The sequence below is a fragment of the Phaethon lepturus genome, unplaced genomic scaffold (genome assembly GCF_000687285.1).
Source record: "Phaethon lepturus isolate BGI_N335 unplaced genomic scaffold, ASM68728v1 scaffold26211, whole genome shotgun sequence".
NCBI lineage: Eukaryota > Metazoa > Chordata > Aves > Phaethontiformes > Phaethontidae > Phaethon > Phaethon lepturus.
Window position 1 is genome coordinate 10,801 of NW_010518972.1, and position 22,998 is coordinate 33,798.

Sequence of the window (22,998 nt, forward strand, 5' to 3'; positions counted from 1 at the left end):
CAGAGAACACAAGCGCATTGCTGTTCAGGGAATAATTAGTGCCATAAGATACATCAGCTGTAGCAATGCAGCTGAAGAAGCCTCAGGAGTGGAACTTTTTCAGGTACAGTGTTTGAGAATTAATGCTATAGCACTTAGCAACTATGATCGTTATTAGAATGGAGAATTTTGCATTTGAGTTCAGAACCTAGTTACATTGTCTCTTGATTAATTTCATTTGCTATTTTGAGCAAAATTTTGGAAGTCATAATTTAGAACCTTTTAAAAAGCAATGATTTGGTGCTTCTCTGAAAGTATTATGACAGTCCCCTGTAAAACTATTTAACTGTTTAGAAGTTACTAGTTTAAATGACTGTATAACCTAATGTAAATTAGAATCTAGGAGAGGCAACTACTGCAACATGTCACTGTCACTTTCCAGACAGAACTTTTTAATATGATTAGAAGCTAATTTCTGCTAGATATAACGTGACTTTCAGAAGATAGGGTAAATTGTTCTGTTCCTTTAAAAGTTACTTAAAACTTGGAGTTTTTTGAGTTGGAAGCAATAGCTTTAAGTGCTTTGAAACTGTTAAACCATTAACTGTTGTTGCAGAAAGATACTTCTCAGTCTCTTGAAAGTTCTGCTGTGCCCAAAGACGACTGTGTTCCCAAAGGAATAAACACCAACCTTCAAAATAAAGAAGTTAAGTCTTTTCTGGAGCCACATTGCACTCCTGGGGAGCAACATCAGCACCAAGCTCTAGTGTCAAAAAAGAGTTCAGTCAAGAGAAAGATACCGCGCAGATTAAATGCAGATGCAGAACAGTAAGCTCTCTTCATAATTTGTAGTGGATCTTCTAAAAAGTGTTTATGGAAATTAGTTCAGAGCCCAGGCCATAGAAAATATGTAAGAAAGCTTTAAAAGCATATATACTTTAAAAGGTAGTTAGGTACTTTCCTGGCATCAGGTGATGACAGTTGTACTGTTCAGGCTAATGAAGGATTGATTAAAGCACGTGTCTGGTTTGCAGCGCTCTCTTCTGATTAATATTTACGTTACTTTGCTGTTAATCCACAGATTTGAAATAAAAGTACTTAATACTTGAACCGTATATAGTTTAGTGACATAGCGGTGGAACAACAACAGTTACAGTGGTGTGAGGAAATAGGATTTCTTCACTGAAAATGCAGAGTCAGGATCTAGTATATCTGTTCCTTAATTTCAAACATACCTTATTTTTTTCTTTCTGGTTAATAGAATGTACTACATGTAGCTGTAACTTGCTGTCAGAAAGGCAGGTAGATGGTGGTCATGTGCTAACCTAAAGGCTTGAAATAATTTACAGTACTATGGCTCTGCTTGTGATGGGATTTCATGAAATTGTATTGCAGCTAGTCAGACATAGACAAAGGATGTCAGTTTGATAGAAGGAAATGGAATAAGACAAAATAATTGTCTGATAGAGCTGTATTACTTTCAAGGCTAAAATATGTGCTTGTATAAGATTGCCCTTTGCTGCAGTATTTGGGCAGAATCTAATATACCCATATTTAGTATTAAAAGCCTGGTGTATACATTGAGAGGTTCATGTTGCAAAAATCTAGCCAGTCACATTTTTTTTTTTTTTTTTTTTGTAGTGGATTTCTCATCCTATAAAGGGTATATTTTTCTTCTTGACTTTTCACATCCAAAAGTCATAATGTGGGAAGAGGGTCGGTATTCAGAATATTTTCAGGGAAAATGATATGAAATGTAGTTAGGATTGAATGAGAACTTCAGACTAAGAAAACCGTGGTGAACAGAAGATCTGTCTTGGCAGTGTTACAGCAAACTTGTTAGTGGATTTCCATTCTGTAAGGAAAATTCAACATTTGGGTGTCTTACGTTCATTCTGCCTGAAAGAAAAGCATGCATGTTCTTTGCTTTTTGTATTTCCATGTAACTAAATAATGTAAAATAATGGCGAATTTCTTACTTTAAGGGGAAGTGCATCTGCCATCCCTGTATCCTCTTACCCCTATTTCACACGATCTGCAAGAAGAAAATTTGGGTAAGTCATGTGAAGTTAATTATATTAAATACTTGCAGTGATGAAACAAGGATATTTGAAGTGAAACTTTTACAGGTCAAGAATCTGTACGGAAGGGAAATAGAAAGAACAGATCAGGGTAGAGTTTAATATTTTCTATTCACTTCCTCTGCACCGATTCTAGTTCAATTATATTGGATTATTTTATTCTGAAACATAATTTTGAGTGTGTTACTAAACATAATTTTATATTGTTAATAGTGCTATTTATGAACCCCTGTTACTATATATTCCCTCACGGTAAGCAGCATAATATATGTAGTCTTTGTTTCAGAGATTACAGTTTAAGAAGGAAAGTCAAAGGTAGGAGGGAGGGATGCTCAATTAGCAAGTAGAATGAACAACGTAATAGCATTAATGGATTCGCTAGTGGTGGTTGAGCTATACATCATCCTTCGTGCTACAGAGGTGTAAGTATAGTTGTCCCTGAGAAGCCACTTGGCTCCTTCCACTATCTAACATTCAGTCTTTATTTAACTAGGTTTGGATCCAGAGAAGGATTTAAAAAAAAAAATTTTTAAAAATCCTGGTAGAAATTTCAAATCCAGAGGCCTGACAAGTCTGGAACGTAGTGAAATAACTACAAATGGGAAATTATTAATAAAGCTGAATGAATGTCATTATTTGCTAGCCTGGAGTAAATAGCTACTTTCCTTTGAGCATTTTGTTTAAGGGCCATAAATTCTTGTAATTTGTTCCAAACACAGCTGGGGTAACTTGAATGTTTGAACTCTTTAGTGTCAGTAACTTCAGATGTTCAGGTTTTTTGCCAGCAGTGATGTGGGCTTGTGTCATGAATGAATATGTCCCTCAATTGCCTTCTTAGTTTACTTATAGCATCTCTTCCCTCCCCACTAAAAGTGTCATGGTGCTAGGGATATAGCAACAATAGTAACGATAGAGTTGATCATAAGTTGTTGACCATTCCGCCAGTATTACTGCCCTACAAGTATGCCTATTTTCTTGAAAAATTTCTTGGAAGCTAATTTGCAAAAGCTTTTTGTATAGGATAAATGAGGCTCTTTTGAGCCCACGTGTCTGTTGCTTCCTCTGGTCCTCTCGGTAGATACTGCATTTTCTCAGGGAGATGGTTGCCTGGCTCTGCAGCTCACTCGTTAAAAGTGTGACACCTGGCTTTAAGGTCACATCTGTGCAGATGGAGCAGGAGTTTGCAGGGACTTGTGGCACAAATCCATAGGAAAATTGGGAGTTTTTTTGGAATGTGAGGAATTCTGTTTTCTTTCTCTTGCTGAGAAATGTTCCATTTTTTCTTGGGGGTGGAGGGTGGGAAGAATGTTTTCTCCCCATTTCTCAAAAGTGAAGCAAAAAGTTAAGGCATGTTTACTTTGTTCTCTGCTTTTCTCAATCTGCTACTCTCCTCGCTACCTGTGTGTCCACTCTATGCCATTAGTGCTAGAACCCCAACTAATGGAGGAGAAAGTCTGTGTTGGATTATGGAAAGCTGTTTCACTCTATAGAATTAAAAGGTAACTTGTGTATTTCTGTAATTAACTATGAAGTTGTGCTGAATTCTCCAAATTGCAGAAGCAAAATAGCAAGTTAGCCTGACATACCTTAAAATTGCATTGTTTTCTGTTCTGTTACTTAGAAGTAGCAGAATGTCATCTCTTGCTGAAATATTTTAATACATTGATAAAATTAACACAGTAGAGATATATTTTGAAGTATATATTCTAGCTTAGATTATTTTGCGTCAAGTGTTTTGTGCAGTTTTTCAGCATGTGGTTTCATTTTTTAAGTTTTTTTTTGTTTTTTAAACAGTAAAAGCTTATTTTAAGGCTCCTTATTGACAACCCCACTTCCTATATTTCTGAGGTAACTTACTTATCTGATTATTAAGGGTTTCAGAAAGAACAAGGTAAGAATAAACTGGTTAATTTAATATTATTTATATCCTTGCTAGGAGAGACTTTCAACATAAATGTATTTTTAAGCATTTAATATACCGAAAGTAGTTTACTTGATAGTTTATTGTGAGTGGGGAAAGATCAGGAATTTTAGAAAGGCTAATTTTTATGTGGAAGTGAAAAAAACACAGTACTCTTCTTGGCATATTAATCTCTGTAAGTTTAGCACTGCAGTTACCATGGAGTTGCTGGTGCACTGCATGCTCCCACTCTACACTGCTTGAAAGTAACTTATTTGTGTGCTTCTGTCCTTGCAGTTTCACTTCCAAATGTTTGTGTAACTTAGACCCTTTTCTGCTTTTTCCTTCCCCTCTGATGAGAGCAAAGGGATGGGGATTCCTTAACATGGGGAAATTCAGCCTGAGGTTTGCATGGCTGAAAGTTTCCCAGAATTTGACATTTCTTTCAGACCCCTTTTTCACATAAATCAGAATTTTTCAGGGAGAAATTGGTAGATATCAACGATATTTGTGTAGACTTGTCAAATTATTATAGAAGGCTGTTTGGTTTCTCTGTTGCTTGCTGTGGTAGATGTGTATACCACAATGGTGTCATAACAGTTGAGTTAAGCTGATTTCAAACCAGGCTTTTAACAGTTCCATCTGTGAGTGGGGTGATTTTTTTCTGTCGTTTCGAGGCACTTTAATTCCTTGCATCATTTGGGCATAGCTACAAGTTGTAACCATTTTCTTTCTTAATTTTTTTTTAAATCACATTTAGTCCCAGTGCTTAGGAAACAGGTATGAAGCACAAGACATGCTTATTTTCTCAATATTTTCTAAAAGTATTCATCTGCCATCTATTTTGATTAGTGTTATTTTTGTTGACAATACTTTAAAGTAAAATGACTGAATAGGTAAATACCAGTGCACCTAGGAATACTGAATAAAGGCTTTTTTGCAAGTGGTCATCTGTGAAAAGGGGAGTCTGCAGGATGCAGGGTGGGAATAGCAAATTTGGCACGGCAGAAGTTCTCATAAAGTTGTCATGGGCAAAATAGGAATGTGGGTGTTTTGGTGTGCAACAGCCATAGCATATTGCAATAAATGGAAGGATTTGGGTTAAATCAGGTGGCTTGCAGACATACTGGCTGGAAAAGCAGCATATAATGAATGTGTGTATAGACAACTTGATTTCCCTTATGAACCTAGCTGAAGTTGCACTGTACACACATCCAGCACAAAGCAATCCCGTAGGAATAACATGTCGGGCAGGTAGGAGAAATCATCCCAGCTACAGATCTGTGAAAGGTGTGGGAAAAATTGTGACAAATTATTTTCATGTTTTTCAGAGGCTCTACTAGCTCTAAATCAGAGCCTATGCTCCTCCAAAGATAAGACAATTTTAAAAGAAACCATTTCCATAATACAAACTTGTCAGCAGTGTGACTTGGTTTAATCCTCTGCTTTAATGAAGAGGGAAGTTGGCATGTATCTAACTTGACACATTGTTTTCTGAGCAAGCCTTTCCTAACATTGTGCTAGATTTTCGTGTGTTTTGTTGAGAAGTCCAGGTCTCAAAAGTGAGAATTAGTTTTGTGTGCATTAATTTTTAATTAGAGTACTTTTTAAATACTTTTTAAAATGTCTTCTAATGGCTTGAAAATGTATTAATATAGCTGGTATGTAAATGTTTAATTTATTGTTATGCATACACAGTAATTACTTTCCCTGATGGTTCTTGTAAAAGGAATTAATTCTTCATAAGATACTGGTTTCATGGAAACATTCTTTTATCTAGAAGTAATACCACAGGAAGCACAATGTAATTACTGAATTACCATTTTAGAAAGAAAAAACTTTCCTGCTACCTTTCATCAGAAAACATAAAAATACCCCTGCATAAAACTTAGATCTGACATCTTATGTGTATCTTTCTGAGGTTGCACTGGACCTCAAAATGTGAAAAATACTTTGGACTACAAAGTCATATAGAAACACACACAAATTTTCATTTTCCAACATTTTCAACACAACTCTGCTCAAAAGCTTGGGTGGATGGTGGGAAGCAAGTAGAGTGATGCTGTTTTGAAGTTCTCTGTGTGGCAGCATTTTTTGTTTACAAATTTAGGTGGCTGAAACATCAGTTGCACAGTTTGTGCTGCTTAGGTGAGGATTCTTTTGTGCCTAGAGTGGGAGATCACAAGAAGGTCACTCTAGTACTTAGCCCACACCATGATGGTAGTGCATTTCATAAGATTTACTTTCATATTCAAATACCACCATGTATTTCCTTTTATCTTTTCACTAGATTTTAGATATTTTCCATTTGTTATGAAACCTTGTGAAATTTTCAAGATACATACTTGTATGAAATGGGAAAATTGGAAAAAAAAAAAAAACCAAAACCTGTAAATCCGTATGACTGAAATATAGAATGTTCCACGAAACACCATGTTCATCTTTGATTCTTTTTTCACTGTCTATATATTGTCGCTGTGTATTTGCAGTTACAGTATTTTATTAGTAACTACTTCGGTAGTCTAGAATTTTAATGGTACCTTAACAAAGTCTTGCCTTTGTCTCAGTTGTTTGTGATGCAAGATAATCAAGACAGTCTTTTTCCTAAGTTTACTCAGACGTCGTGGTGAGTTTGTAATAAGAGGAATGGAGCAAAACAGGAAGGAATAAGTGGGCCTAAGAGCTTATTTTACTATGTTGTGGCTGCAGACTATCTTACGTTTTTCTCCTGCATAATATCCTAGGTAATTCATTAGAGATTGTTAGAGAATAGTTGCTTACCATTAATTCAAAATTTCATGGTTACAAATGAATGTATAACAAAAAATGTAGTTTGTTTGACTGAACTCATTGTTACAACAGGGTAGTATGTCCAAAGGAAAATATATATTTGGAATTTCTCTGTCATTTTGGATTCTGGAGTGATGGCGTGGCTCCATTCATGCTTTGGTTTTGACTGCTGAAGGGTGCTGATACGAAAGTGCAGCAGCTGCTGTGCAACTCTTTTTCAGAATCAAGTCATAAACTGTTGGCCATCTGTGATGTTCAGCTTTGTGTCACACATGCTATTTCCAGTAGGAGCCCGGTAGAGGGCAACAAACACTGGGTTTTAGATGTAAAATACTTTCCTATCTATTTCATAAAGCAAAGAAATACAGCAGTTCTTGTCCTAAGCTCTTCAAACTGATTTACTGAGCATAGCAGGTCTTATTATGTTGAGCTGCTATATTACAAGTCTCGTGATATGAAACCAGGTACTATTGCTCACTCTTTTGAGTTTGTGTCATTTACCACTAGAAATTTGTCAAGGTTTGAACTTTTGCTGCATAGTGTTTGAGGTTAAATAGGTTTTAAATATATATACACTATAACTTTCTTTTTATAGCTTGGATGAATTTCAACATGAAGATTTTGTGCAAGATAAAAATGGACAGGCTGTATCAGACAGTTTACAGTACTGCACAGGTACGTTGCAAATAGTTGTTACATTAACCTTAGGAGGTTTAAGCCTAGTTCTTCTCTAGAGGTCCAAAACAAGCAACAAAGATATCCTTATAACCTTTGTTTGTCAAGACAGCTCTTCTGTACATCTGGCTGTATCAACCTCTAGGGAGCCACTGTAGCAACATGCTGTTAATGTCATTCTGCTCAGTCATGTCCCTGATGTGTTCTAAAGGGTAGCTGGAAGGACAGTGTTGGACTGTTTCCCAGTATGGAGAATAAATTCTCACTGTTGCTTTATACAAGTTTTAAGTTAGTTTTGTACCTCAGCAGCACTTAGTAGCATAAGACGTCACATTTTCTGTTGGCAGTTTTCTTGCTATAGTGATCTGTATGTGATAAAATTGTTGCTCTCTGGGAAGGTAGCCCCAAAGCTATGTGAGTACCTGATTAAAAAGACAAATACAAGATGCGGGAGGAAATGGATGAAACATACAAGCCAGTAATAAGAATGATGTTTGGTTTAGGGATTTTTCTAAGTATTAACTTAGAAAATTTTTGAAAAATATTAATTTTTCTTTCTTCCTCTGCAGTTGAAAAATAAACTCTTGTTCCATCCAGTTAGTTTCTTCATATCTATTTTTGGATGATGGAAGAAGTCTAATTTGTCAGTTGTCATTATATGCAGCTTGGTCTGTTTTTCATTTCATGCAAATATTTTGACATGTTTTCCTCTTTTCAAAGATGACTGCATGTACTCTGAGTCATGGGATTTTATCTAAAAGTTCATCTACTACTAGCATCTGTCCCAGCATTAGCAACTGCCAATTTACTTCTATGTATAGCTATATTCATAGAATCTTTGAGTTGTAAGGCACCTTTTGAGGTCATCTAGTCCAACTCCCCAGCTCCATCCTCTTATTTTTGCAAGGCAGCAGTTCATCTTAGCTTAGTAATGACCTAGACAGGTTTTCTTTGTAGCCTGTTGCTGATGAGCTACTCCACTATGCTTCTTTAAAGCAATAGAAATTACAACGAATTTTCCCAAATCTTAATGTATTAAAGAGACTGAAATAATGAGGAAGCTTTCAAATTGGAGAAAAATTTGTACAGGTAACTGTTTAAGGTGAAGCTTTTTTCCAGAGAAAGAGCAGCCGCAGGTACTATGTAAACATCTGTTCTTCAAAAGTAAGAAAACATATCCAGAAGTAAGTTTATAATTAATTATTTTATTGGTTGTTAGTCTTCAGTGAAATTTCTTGTTGTTTTTAAAAATGAAAAATCAAATTGAGTGTTCTCACCTGAAAATATTTTTACAGAATTTCTGATAGTTGTGGTGTTTATTGTGCTATGCTTTTAGTCTGTCTGGAATTGTTGAGATATCATGTAGATCTCATAAAATGAATGCACATACGCAGTTTCAATGAGTTTGTTTAAAATGTTGGTTTTTTTTAAAAAAAAAAGATGTGAAGATGTACAGTGAAATACATTCATCATTTTTTAACTATGGTAAGGAAATCTTGCATTAGGTACTTACATTTAGATACTTTTATTTAGATATCAATCTCTAAAATATGGATATATTTAGATAATTTATTCTTAAATTAAAGTATCATTTACACTGATATTTCCTCACTGCATGTAAAACTATTTAACTTGGAGTGTAGTCCAAAATAAATGAATCAGTCTCTCATCTAATCTAAGAATGCAATAATTATGTGAATATGTTAGTAAGTGTAGCTACTAAACTTATGCAGATATTTTTCTCCTGTAACACCAGTCCTACTGGCAATATTCTTAGTCATCTATAAAATACTAATTGATTAGCCGATGCTTGTTTTATCTAAATAACTGCATTTTGCTTAACAAGCCTTCCAATTATGGTGTATGTATCAAAGAGAACACTTTTTTATGCTTTAGCTTTTGAAGATACCTTTTTTTTTTGCAGTATTCTTAGGTTATGTACCAATTACTTATGTATCATATACTTATTTTTCTGTTTACTGATATGCAGCTCATAGGTACCATATAAAATGGAAGACTGTTAGTCTAAGCATCATAGTTTTGTTTCCATGGCCCAGATAGAGCCAGCAAGGGAAAATTCCCTTAACTGCCTTTAGAAGCTATTTATGAGGATACGAACTTTTTTTCCTCCTCCCTTTATAACTATGTATTAGCAGTGCTGACGATTCTGTCTCTTAGCAGCTCCATATCATAGCACCCTCATCAAAGTGACACTTTTTGTATAGTCATTGGGTAGATGTACAAAAGGAGCCAATATAGATATCAAAAAAAATTATTAAAGTGTATTTTTTAAATGTTGAAATATCTTGGGGCAAGGAGCAGGGATAAGGTTCACTCACTGGAATTGCATTTACTCCAGGTGCTATCTTCTGCAGGAGATACAAAGGAGGGGTAAAAGATTGCAGTCTGTGCTGTAAGATAACACGAAACATAACCGTGAAGCAGAAATGCACTGACTCAGATTTGCTAACAAAAGTGTTTGCAAGAAAGAAACTTTATAGTAACAGTGTAGGCTGATGACCAAATTAAATTCTATTTTTTTACAAGAAAAAAACATCTGCTGTATACTGTAACCATACAGTGGCTTTAAAAAAAAAAACTTCTGCTAACTGAACTCAAAATAGGGTTCATCTCACCATAGCCATTTTTATATTTTTTATTGGTTTTAAGAAGAAAGTAGTCTTTGCTGCCAAGAGGGGCTCTGTGTAGCTAGAGGAGTTCAAACATTTGCTTTATTTTTCTTCTAAAGTGCAGTCAGATTATTAAGGATTTCAGCATCTTATTGTTTAAATAACCAGTGGTGGCTGTTTCTACTGTGCTGTCCTAATTACATATCTGTTTATGCTAAGTTAATAATGAGTGTACAAGTAGGATGCACAAATTACAACACTAATAATATATTAAGGGAGAAAAGCAAAGTCATGATTGAATTTTTAGAAAAAGAAAGGGTTTTTTTTAATCCCACTACTATTCTGAAACTTTTTTGTACTTTGCTTAATGTATAGTATTGTCTTCATGCCTGTAGAGAATACTGTAATTCTCCAAGAAAAATTGTGAGAAAAAATTATTTCTTCATGTAGCAGCTTTCATGTGCCCCTTTACCTTATGTGAAGAATTCCAGTTCTGTGAGAAAAATACTGCAGACTGTTTTATGCAATCCAGAGCACACTTTCAATTTCAGTGTTAGTGTAAATTTTCTTTAAATTTACTGTCCTTTGTTGTCTAATTCAAGGACAGCAGCAAGGCTCTTCTTTCCCTTGTTGAATGTTCTTGCATATTTTCTATGAAGTTTGTCGGCATACATTCTGGTTTCTTCATTTTTTAACATCCTGATACTCCATCATAGCAATTATGACACTAAAAAGAAGTAAAGCGAAAAAGCATATATTGATAGCGAAATGTTGTGGTGGATAATATAGCCGGTTCAGAAGGCTACTTGATGAGAAGTTTCACAGGACATGGAGGAAATACAAGGCTATACTGGGACTATTTTGAAATGAGCTTTCTGATAAGTTCAAAAGGTGGGGTTTAACACTTGCTTCAAAATTGGAAGTGACGGTTATATAAGCTTTTACCATTAACAGTCCTCAAGTTACATGTAATGGGAAAGAACAGTTATCTTTGACGGCATAGCAAGAATTTTTAAGTGTAACATAGTCCTTGGTGTAAGCATATAGTTATGGTGCAAGGGATGGAAAAGTTTACCTTCACTTGCACCCATGTTAAACTTGTTTTCATGGTTTCTGGCTGTTCATTAAAACACATTAAATTGTGCTCTCCAAAAACAAGCCACAATGATGCTCTTCATTATGGTAAAATAAACCTTTTTACTACAAGTCTAGCCTCTAGGGTTACCAGTTTACTCATGTTCCAACCCTAGGTTAATTCATTGTGTTGTATGTTTCGAACATTCTGCCATATCTTCATAAATGAAGATATTTCTCATCTAGCAGGGGTGATACGATTCTATGAGCGTATAAGCAACTAAATGTTTTCTGTGTTTGTAATAGACCGAGAAGGAATGAGTGATATACCTGAAACTGAAGAGACTGCAAGAACTTGTGATTCATGGCAGAGTGACCTGTGGGCACAAGTGAAAGACAAGTTAATGAAATATTTGCATCACAGCACAATTTTCCCAGAAAGCATCCCACGTAAATTTGATTATGTGCACAAAGACGTACTTATGCAACAGTACAACCTTCATGCAGCAGTGCACCAGCCAAAAGAAACCAGAACAGATAAAAATATCAATGAGTTTAAAAGTGCTAGTGGCCTTGGGTATTATGAAGTGACAGTTCTAGGTAAGTATTCGGTAGCTCGGCTTCTAAAAAAGTTTAAACAAGAGCAGTATCAGATCTACCTCTTTGCTGCGTTGAGAATGACTTGAAGGTTTGTCAGAAACTAAATGGATTTCTCTAAATTAATCAGTTGATTCTGAGTGTTTTTTAAGTTTAAAAAAAACGATTGACATTTTTGTTAGAGTCATTATTTAGGATAATTTTTTACTGGAAAGCTGTAATTCTCATTAAAAATACCTTTAAACGAAATGACTGAATATCTTGTTTCTAATACCACTTTTCATATAATTGCAATTTTGTGTATAGGTTTATGTGTATCATTTGAAAAATGTGTGTAGTCCTTAAGCTGTTGATTATTACAAGTAGAGGTAGGCCCTGTTCACTAGTTCAACCAGTCTGACATAATCAGGTAAATTATTCAGTTGCATTTGATTGTCAGCTGGCTTTCCTGCTGGAGAGGTGTTCATCAGAAACAAGTTAGTGTTCTTAAAGGGAAAAGGACAACTATAAATGCTGCTTTTGAGTTTTATTCTCGTTGTTTTTGGAGTGCTGTTGCTCCTAAAGTGCCTTTCTTCCATGCTAGAAACTTAAGGGTCCTATTTTAGCCATACTCATGAACTGCTCTCTGCTGCTTCTGGTTAGCACAAAGTGTCAGCTGATTGACTGTATTTGTTAAAATATAAATATGCAAGTTGATGTGTATCTGTTAGCATTACAGTGGGATATTAATCTGTTTGATTTTGTTTTCCCATTAAAAGGAGAAGGAAATGGCCTAGCTATATGAGGCTCATGTTAAGTTCCCATAATTTAAAAGTTTCCATTATTTGCTAAGGGAGGTTTGCAGAGGCATTTGAATATTTACAGTCATTAGAATCCTGGGACTTAGAGTAAAATATTCAAGATGAAAGTAGCACAAGTACTGCACTGCATACTGCATAGATACATTGGTTATAAAATTAATTCCTTTGTCCTTGTGGCAGCAATAGAGTTAAAAAGGAGTGGGAAATGGTTTCCACTGTTCGTATAATACTTTCTGAGCTAACAGCATTGTTAGCCTTAAGTCATACTATGTTGTAACATCATATCAATTAGAATGTGCTTAAGTATAAATATATGTACATATATATATTGAAATGTATTTTTAGACATCAGTTATTAATTAATGGACAAAGAGCGAGTGAATAAAAATCAGTGCCCAATAGTTTGGTATTTAAAAAAAGAAGAAAAGATGCATAAAGTTGTTAATGGTCTGAAGATGAAGTTTTCTGCTAACTTAAATTTTTTTTTTCCAACAGGTATAAACCACGATGTAGCAATAGATGTTGCATTTCTTCCACTGTTTTGTCCTGAAGATCCCCACTTATTTCAACTAGAAGACATTCAAAATGATGCATTATTGTCTTGTATGAGTTGCATCTCTGCATGTCAGCAGAAGGCCACTAGCAATGGAAGGCATCGTGACATGTTTCCACTTTCAAGTGAGACTGGTTTTCCCTGATGTTACTCGTTTATCATTTCTTGTTTTATCTCTCAACACAAGAGTTAATCCCCTATAGAAATCTCTGTTGTAGGTCAGACATTGTTCACCTCTTCAGTGAAAGATACGTGAATTCTATGTGACCACTTCTAGTAAATAGATGTAATACTGAACTTTCAAGGCAGTTTTTACTGGAGCTGTTCTTAGACTCTGAAGGTTGTGGTTTGGATATTAAAATACTAACTCCTAAATGGCCTAGATAGTATTTGCAGTTATTTGTTGATGCAAAATTATACTGGCATAGAAGTCAGTGTGTGTGGCTGAGCATGTGAATATTTGGCTTGATCTGCTTTGAAATAGAATGGAATAACTGTCAATCAGTCAATCCATTTCACTGATGTCACTTTGAACAGCTGCTTCAATGCAACCTACAGTGCCTATAAACTGAAGTATTTCCCTGCTATTGAATTATTTGCCTTTAGATTATGCTTGTAATTACTGGCATCTCACAACAAATATGGTGAACACCATTAATGTGTCTCATACTGCAAAGTGCTCTATAAGCAGCATGTTTTCCTGCATGGTTATATAGACAGACCTGGTTTTATTTAAAAACATCTTTACTTTTCCTTGAACAATACTATGAAATCTGAGAATCATTAACAGTTAAGTAATGCATATTTCAGCTTTTCCATATCTAAATTCTCATGTTGTCATTTCTAGTGATTGAATATACTAATAAAATGTACCAAAAAAAAAAAAAAATCCCAGTAGGCCAGCATTAGAGTGAGGTTTTTCACTGAAAGAAGGTTGAACATGTACACATTACTGCATGGAAAACAACGTCAATTTAGTATACCTTTTTACTGTATGTATCTTAAAACACCTTTTCTTAACTTCTAGATGAAATTGTAAAAGCAGCAATGGATCTAGATGGCAAGCATGTTGTCTGCATCTTGGACATCTGTCACCTGGGTGATGATAAGGTGGAAGTCTTTCTGAGCAAAATCTACAAGACAGTGGAACCTGGTGTGCTGGACCCAGTGTAATTTAATAACTTATTTTTCAAATTTATATTGTTCAAAAGGAGGGAAATAAAATTGCTGTAACTTGAATACACCCTCTACACATTGCACTTTTCTAGAACTGGCAGACACAAACATAAAATCATGATTCTTAGAGCAATTGTAATGGTCATCCATGTAACTGAGAAGGACAATTGTTGCCTTTATATTTCATCAGTCTTGAAACAGATTACACAATGTCTTGGTCACTTATGTTCAAGAAGGATGAATAGGCAATACCGTGAGGTTATCTTTTGATAGGATACCAAGGAGTATGATTGTCATCTCTCTCTGCGTGTGCACATACATACACAGGAAATGTATGCATCGGGGTGAGAACTGAGAAGAGAGGCAGGTTTTCCCAATACTAAAGGCAATGTTTGCAAAAGAATTAACTGGCTGTGATATAAATTTAGGCTGGAATTTAGAATAATTTTTAAGATTAGAGCTGTCAGGTTCTATAGTGGTCTTTTAGCGGGAGGTACTAGGGGCAGCCTAACTGCTTTTCAGGCTTGAAACTTAATGTTTGTGAAAGGGATTAAATATCATGGTGCCTTTAGTACTGGGGACTAGACTCAGTGGTCCAAGAAGCTACTTTTAGTTCTTTTTACCTGAGCAAGATCAGCTGCTGTGGTTTTATATGTCTGCTTTTGTATATACAAGCGTTGGGTAGTGAGTGTAGCACCCAAAGGTTTTTAACATATTTTATTTATTAATTAAAAAAAAAAGGAAATGTTTAAAAAAAGCAAACTTTGTTAGCAAAACTTGCTTCTAGCTTTGCAAGAGAAAAACTGTCTTTAAGGAGTTCTTAGCATGCATGGCAGGATACACATTTTGCCACACCATTACGTTTTTTTCTGTTGATCAGCACTATCCTCTTTTTAGTCACAGCTGTGTTCTGAGTACATGAAGGAGCTCCACAGCTGCGAGAAGCTGCTACTTCCTCAAGAGCAAGAGGCTGTAAAATTCTGTCCACTTTTTGCCTGTATACTAGGTAGCAGCTGGCTCCTGCTGAGTTCAGAACCAAGTCCCACTTTATCCTCCCATGTCAAACAGCCTCAAATCATTTATACAACTGGATCTCTAGGAAATTATTCCCAAGCAGGAGCTAAACCACATTGCTGTTTGACAATTTGTCCATGTGAAATGCTGGTCTCAGTTCAATTCTTTGAGAAGAAATTATTGCATTATGGAAGCTTGCCAATTAAATTGCACCATTACTGACCAAAGTCCACAGAGTTAATTTGTAGGAACAGATTTTTTTTTTTTGTGGAAAACTTCTAGGCATGTTTTAGCAGCCTGTTGGTAATTGGGGAGCAGCTCTTCCAACTAGTAGCTCACTCATCTGCCCTGGGGACCATGAACTTTGTCTTCAAGTACTTAAATTCTGTACCCTAACTTCAGTTAATGGTAACTGAAGGAGAAATGTGACTGTCTCTGTTATAGTACAAGTTCATAGGCAACTTCAGATAAAAAGTAAAAGCCTTATTCTAAAGAAATTGATAAAATTATTTCTGTTTCTTTAGTGTGGTTTACAGTTTGAAAATGTATTAATGAGAAAAGTTTAACTTAAATTGCACAGGGACTAAAATTTAATTAAATGTATTGTATGTTTGTATTTTATATGAATCATATAGTATTAGTTCTAGAGCAATGTTTGTCAACCCATGCCTTTCAGAGTCCGTTGTAACCTTGCCATATAAGGCAAAATGAAAACATACCAGCCCAAGAAGAGCACGGTGTTGCTTGCAATATGTTATTTGTGTAATTTCACTGCTTATGGGTATGTGAAGATAGAGGCCATTGCTCTAGAGTGAGAGAGACTAGCACCAGCACTTCGTGTACCAAACTGAGCCATGCTGACTGTGTCAGCCAGTATTTTTTATTTAGATATACTTCAGGTCGAAGTCTAATTTTAATGAAACCATTATTTCTAGAAGCAATTTTTAAAGTAATTATCTTTGTACAAAAGGACTGATGTGGCTAACACTGTCACAGAGCAACTCTATTCAGTTGTTCTAGCCACTCCATCCCATGCAGTAGGAATGCAGCAAAGGCTGTTTTCCACATTGCGCTGCTACCTACACTTTACACGTGCAGCATTAATTGTTTCACCCTCCATGTTAGGACTTACTAACTCTAAAAGCAATATCAGAATGGTGTGGAAAATGTATAATATGTGCTTGAAACTTTCAAGTATATAATCTTATTTTACAGAAACATTGTTTGAAATTTTTCATGGCAAAAGCTGGGGAGAGATTTGCTTTTGCAGAGTGAAGTGCCAGTGTTAGAAGCACAGGCTGTCAGTGTGTAGCTAGAGAATGTTCAATGCCTGTAGAAGATTTGGAATTTCAATACTCTGGGTCATTCTGTAGAGGCACTTACCCCGTCCCCATAAGTTACACTGAATTAATATGCCGACTCCAGTTTCGGAAGCGTTGCAGTGCTAATACATGGTCCCACCACTCTCTCCCTCCTCCCTGCTAAACCAGCACTGTAGCACTGGGGCAAAGGTCCTCTCTGCAAAGAAACTATTTGCTGTTTTATTTTATTTGGTGTTTATTGACACAAGTATAAAACAGAAGTATGCTTGATCATGAGTCTGTCAAAACATGTTGATTTTGTCATATTAAACTAAGATACAGCATTTTTGCTCCTACAAAATGTCATAGGAATCGTCTTTCTTGCTGCTGTGTGTGGCCACTGCTGAAGGTAAAATACTATCAGAGCACATTCCCTAACTGTAGAATTCATACCCAACCAAAGAACTGTACTCTAAAATCTTACATTTACCTGTTTCTTATGTTTCCAGCATTAATTTCAAAGAAAACCAGAGGGAGATAAACTGTATGTAGTGAATGGTACTTTTGAGTGTATAAAACTTGCTAACTCATAGAGGTAAAGTCAGTTTTGAATTAATGTGATGTAGAACTAGTGCAACACTGAAAAATGGAGAATATAAATAAATGAATTAATATATGTAAACGTCTTGGATTGTTTCTTTCCATGTCTTTCCATTTTCTTTTCACTTCTGAAAGCTGTTTCAGTTTTCCAAGAATCTTCTCCACAGTCATGTTTGCTCTTTTAAAGAATCTTTTACAGGAGAATTAGGTCGAGCTTCTGTCAAAATGCATGCCACCAACTGCAGCTTCTCTTTGCTTTCAACACTCTGTGCAGCATGACTTTTGCAGAAAAACAGGAAAAAGGTCTTGATGACTTTACAATTTGTCCTTTATTTTCACTGTGCACTACAGAGTTCTGATGTCGGTAAGGTTTTCATTTTTCTATTCTACTATAAGAAAACCAGAGTTGATACTAGTAATTGTTACAGAATACAACACTGACTGGATTCAGAGAAAGAATCCATAGAGCCTACATCCAGAAACAGAGTTGTGTGATAGTCATTCAGACATCTCAATGCAAATCTTCAAAGTGAGCTAGAGAGTGAAAATGGGCTGAAAGAGGTAAGTTTGCTTCTGTGATCGGTTTAGGTGATTCTACGTCTCTTGCAGTGGTATAAATCAACATTAAAATCGGTTCATTATAAACACCAGAACAAGCCGGACCTGACAGAATAGATGACTGAAAGAATACGAAAGGAGAAATGCAGGGAATGACTTGGCTATCTTAGTCTGTAAGATGGGTACTTTTTTTTAGTATTTCCCTCTACTTTTGACCATTTTAGCAAGGTCATAAATTGCATTGTGAGGTGCAAACCCTGAGTTACATCACTGAGTGAAAGGTGACCTGGTCCTCTGAAGTGACATTCGGGCTGAAATAAGAGCAGGGGCTTGAGCAATCTTTTAGGAAGCATCATCAAAGCTAGAATTTGTGCAGTAGTGGGAGAGGAGGAGGGGGAGGACGGTGCTTTGGGGAAAAGGAGCAGAACGTTCGTCGGCAGGTTGCTTGCAGGTCCTTCAGTCTGCGTCTCTACCTCACAATAGGCAGGTGCGTCACCTGTGTCCCGTCCCAGCCCCCACTCAGATAAGCTCGCTGATACCGCGAGGATTTACTGGCTGGTGTCAAGTTCCTGTTGGAACTGAAATTTCAAACGCGTCAGCAGGCTGTGGGCTAATAGTGACCACCACCAGCCGAAAGTATCTGTAGATACTTATGCTTTCTGCTTATATGGACAAGCAATGAAGCAAGCATATAAATTCCATTTTTTCTGCCTCCTGGTGGCTGGTAGTATTTTACTTAAGACTACAGAGGCATTTGCTGTGAGTGCCTCTGTAAGCTTACTCTATTTCAACAGCACTAGCAACAGGTCTGTGTCCGAGCAGTGCCAATGTGGCCTGTATGGATTAAATTCTCCTCTGCTCAGTGCTCGGGGGCTTGTGGGCATTCCTAAATCTGCTAATCTTCAAGCTTGCGACGCAAATACCCAGTTCACCATCACAACACCGCCGTGGATAGCACTGATCGAAAGAGGCAATTGCACTTTTGCTGAAAAAATTAAGGTGGCAGCCAGAAGGGGTGCAACAGCAGCGGTGATCTACAACACGCTGGACAAAGGCAACAACACCGTCCTGATGTCGCATCTCGGTGAGTATCACAGCGTGAAGCACTGAAACCTGATCGTTCCTCTGAAGTTCGGGCCAGGACAGCACAGCTGGGCTACAGGGAAGCAGTTGTGTTTGTGGATGATTATTGCTTTCATCAAGAAATTCGATGGCAAAAACATGTATTATGCAATTTGAGTCTTGACTTCCGTGCTTAGTAAGAAATACTCTGCTGTTATGTTCTGAGCTTGGTAGAGTGTAGCCAAAATGATGAGTTTCTGAATTCAGTACCTTTTTTTACTTGTACAGCACACAAATTATTTTAGACAGTGATGTAGAGAAACCCATAGTGTCTACTTGGCAGGCACTAGTTTATTTTTTGAGGTTAGAGGACACAAATGAACCTACAAGTATCTGCAGCGTAGGTATATGTTTTGCAGATTGCAAGCCAGATCTTCCTTCCCCCCCCCGCAAACTGTTCTAATCCCTTCTGAATAGTGGCTGATCTCAGCCTCTACTGGGATTCCCTAATTCCTTAATGAAACGTTAGACAAAATGATTGTAATCACCCATTCTGGCCCTAATAGCTATGGATCTGTCGTTAGGGAAGAACAGAGAAGCCAACTGCGACACTGCATTGCTTGGCTTTTAATGTCTGTGTCTTTCCTCTAGTTCAACCTGTCTAAATAAGCATTTTAGTGCAAAGCACACGTATACGTAGCTAATTCCATGAAATACGTTTTGGTGGAGCTGCACTGGGAATCCTGTGCCTTAAGTCTTGCTTGTCTGATTTTGTGAGCAAACCGAGTGATTTTTACTGCAGAGATAAGACAGCGTTTTACTGATCGCATCCCCATGCTGGTTTGGGTTGCCACTTCAGGAAGTTTCTAGCCGTGGAGCCCACACCCGGGCAGTTCACAGGAGTCAGCCGATACCAGCCATTGCGCAGGCTGGCTCAGAGTCTCGGTTATGTGGGAGCAGCACGGGCACTTTACGAACCTAACCATCGTGTGAGGCTCAGCTCCAAAACAAAAAAAAGCAGCAGGGTGTTGCACAGCTCAGGAAAAAACTGCTGTACAGCACTGGGAGTGCAGTGGCTTGTTGTACTCCACAGCCGGCTTTGACTCTCCTGGTATCACGATAAAGCTGGTGTTTGCACATGGAGCTTAAACATTTTACTGGAAATGTGTACCCCATAAACCAAAGCTTTTGTTCCAACTCTGGAGAAAGTGATCTAGACTTGGGGCCGGCATGTCACGATTCAGATTAACTTGCTTATTTGGCTTTGGACCATGCCAGCCCATACTAACACTGGATGAATAAAGAATTGTACCGGCTCTTTATGTAGCTGCAAAATCAGTGCCAGCCACGTTTCTTGTGAGTGGTGGCAGCCGCAGCTGGCCCAAGGCGCGAGCGTGGCCGGAGTAGGGTGGCCCGTTCCCCCGAAGGTCCACGGAGGAGAATGGGATGGAACTGTGTTTAGACATGCTGGGTAACCGGGATGTCACAAACCTGACAGTGAGACTGTTAGACTCCAGAAATAAGACAATTATTTAACATGAGCTCTGAAAGCAGACCCTAATTTTTCAGATATTTTTCTTTTCTAAAACTAAAAAGATTTTTTTAAGTCTTGAAAGCAACAGATATATCACCTGAGACTATTTCATGAGACATGAAGTCCCATTTCTTAATTTAATTCATTTTGTTTTCTCAAAGACAAATTGTGATTTTTATAGGACTATTTCCTATAGTCGTCCTATAGGACTAAAGTGGGCATTACAATCTATTTGGTGGCAAGAAGCGTTTATAAATCAGCGCGGTAGTCACGTGTGTTAAAGACAGTGAAGGCAAAATACTTCAGTGAGATGAGCTCTTTGGCTAATCAGTATAGGAGAAGCGTCTTCTCTCTGTATTTGTTTCCCCCAGCGCAAAACGTGGAGCCGTACGTGCTTTAGGTAAAACAGAAAAAGCCTGGGAGAGGGGTAGTCATTGCAGCACGGCGCTTAGAGCAAAAGAGTGCTTGTAGATGGTTTATTTTTTTACAGCAGAGCTGTTCACAGGGCCGGGGAAGGAAATCTCCTGTTTGGCTGGAATTTGCCAGTGGTGCCATTGCCCAGAGAGGTCTGAGGAGACTTGGTGATTAATCCTCTCTGCGGCTTGGGCAGAGGACCTCTGGAGAGGAGACGCCCTGCCAGCAGAGCGGCGAGAGAAAAATCTGCCCCGCTGCTGCCAGCGATCTGCGAGCTCCTGGTTAACCCGGCAGCAGCAGCAGCCGCCGGGGCTACCGGCCGGCGCTCGGCTGGGACCAGCCCTGACGCCGTCAGTCACCGTCTGCGTTGCTCTCCCGTTCAGGGCTATGGGCATCACAGAATCCCACCACCCCGGTTACGTCATGAGGCCTTGGGGTCTTGGCCGCAGGTTCCCGCCGTCCTCCTCCCTCCCTGCTGCCTTTAACATAAAATCAATAGAGCTTTCTAGCCCACCTTGTTTTCTGTTACAACAGTACAATATCGCGTATGTATTTCACGTCGTAAAACACCTGCGCAGTCTCACAGCAATGAAATAGTTTGTTCTGGGCAAAGTCCAGGTGTGCAGGAAACGTCGGTAACTTAAAGCTGCTGGGAAGGAACAAAGAGAAAAAACTCCCCTCTTGGGGACTCTTTCCTCACCCTCTGCCGCAGTTCCTTCTACCTGTCATCGGTTTTACCTGTGACTGGGTATTGGTTTGCTGTTGCACACACGTAAGATAAAACTGATACATTAATAGCTTTTACTACGGAAAATTTTAGAAGTTAAGATACTAGTAACAACTTCCCCCTTCCTCTCCAAATACACAAATCACTATTTTGAAAATGCTCTACCTGAAAGATTTTCTGTAGGTGTTTGTGTCTTATTTGCGTGAAGTTAGATTGATCCAAGGGTACAGAGACTAAGCTTTTGCTAGAAGAAAAGTATCTCTTTTTAGTAGTTCCAGCACTTAACTTGATTTGCTCTGGAAAGGAAATAGAATATGCGTCTGTAACAACAATTTTCCAGTACCACTCCTTGAAACTTAAATGGAAATTCCAGGAATTATCAGGTTTTTGAAACACAGCCAAATTTAAACAAGATATTTTGGGGTTCCTCTTTCAGTAACAAATACCAAACCCCAGATGGTAGCAGAGTAACGGCGCTCTGCAAAGTCACGAAGCAGCTGGTTTGGATCCATACTTTGTAAGGAGCGCGGGCACTGGCCAGTAAAGGGCTGTATCCTCTTGTCACTATGACTTTTTCCCTTTTTTCCTGTTCATTTACAAGAGGAAACAGGAGACTGGAGATAGGGGTATAAAAACAAAATAAAATATCATTATTGCTGCCATTTGGATACTAGTCCAATATAACAGCTGAAATATCAAGTGTGTTCTGAAAGATTTTCTCCGAGGGATTTACTAAGACCCAGTGGAAGGAAACTCTCTTACCGGTTAAAGCCTCCAAGACTCATGAAGAACAGTACCCTGGCAGAACTGTTGTACCACAACAGCAAGCAGGTGTCTCAGTTTGTCTGTACAATAGAAATAATTGGCAATCCCGACAATAATTGAAGAAAAATTGTTGTGGATTTGTGTTTCCTTCCAACTTGTTTCCAGGATATTCTGTAGCCTCGAAGTCTAACTTTTGTTCTCTCAGAAGTATTTTGAGATAGGATCTTATTAGCTGTTGGGGCAATGCCTATTATAAACTCATGGACTAAATGCCTGCCAACGGAGTTTGGTTTTATCTTTTGTTTTGAAAGCTGGAATAAAGTCCTGCTCAGGTTCCCCATCTTAATGCTCTACAATATCATTGCTTATTTGATCTTCAGAGTCGTTTCTGGTTTACAACACATTTTGAGTCACCTTCTCTATTTCCTGTAGAAAAAGCTGGGCTGTCTGTCCTGGCTTTGAACAGCCTGTGGGACCTGCACGTGAAAACAAATGCACTTCCAAGAATGCAAAGCAGATGCCGTGAACTTCCCTTTTCATTTATTCCTTGTGAAGTAAGTGGCTCTGCTAACAGCTGTCCAGAGGCCTGTGTGAAGTCGGTGTTCTCATAGCATAGACTAAATTCCTCCATTTATTGTCCGAGAAAATTGTCTAAGTGGCTTCACGTCTTTGAAGAGGTGCGGATGCAGGGAGGGCAGCGGCAGGAAGGGCGAAGCACGCAGCCCTTCGCCGGCGGGGGCCGGCACCGCAACGAGGAGCGGGGGGGGG

At 37.8% G+C, this 22,998-nt stretch overlaps 1 protein-coding gene across 1 annotated transcript in view; it reads left to right on the forward strand.

The window, feature by feature from the left end:
- The window catches only part of LOC104628350 (chromosome unknown open reading frame, human CXorf57), a gene marked incomplete at its 5' end in the record, with an annotated part of 32,131 nt that extends 10,796 nt beyond the window's left edge, over nucleotides 1–21,335 (forward strand). The window contains 9 exon segments of the mRNA XM_010296900.1: nucleotides 1–103; nucleotides 596–807; nucleotides 1,965–2,033; nucleotides 7,346–7,425; nucleotides 11,436–11,729; nucleotides 13,022–13,204; nucleotides 14,107–14,248; nucleotides 18,523–18,812; nucleotides 20,935–21,335. The exon segment at nucleotides 1–103 is cut by the window's left edge and continues 32 nt beyond it. Coding sequence (XP_010295202.1) covers nucleotides 1–103; nucleotides 596–807; nucleotides 1,965–2,033; nucleotides 7,346–7,425; nucleotides 11,436–11,729; nucleotides 13,022–13,204; nucleotides 14,107–14,248; nucleotides 18,523–18,812; nucleotides 20,935–21,335 — 1,774 coding nt within the window.
- Nucleotides 21,336–22,998: the final 1,663 nt, after the last annotated feature.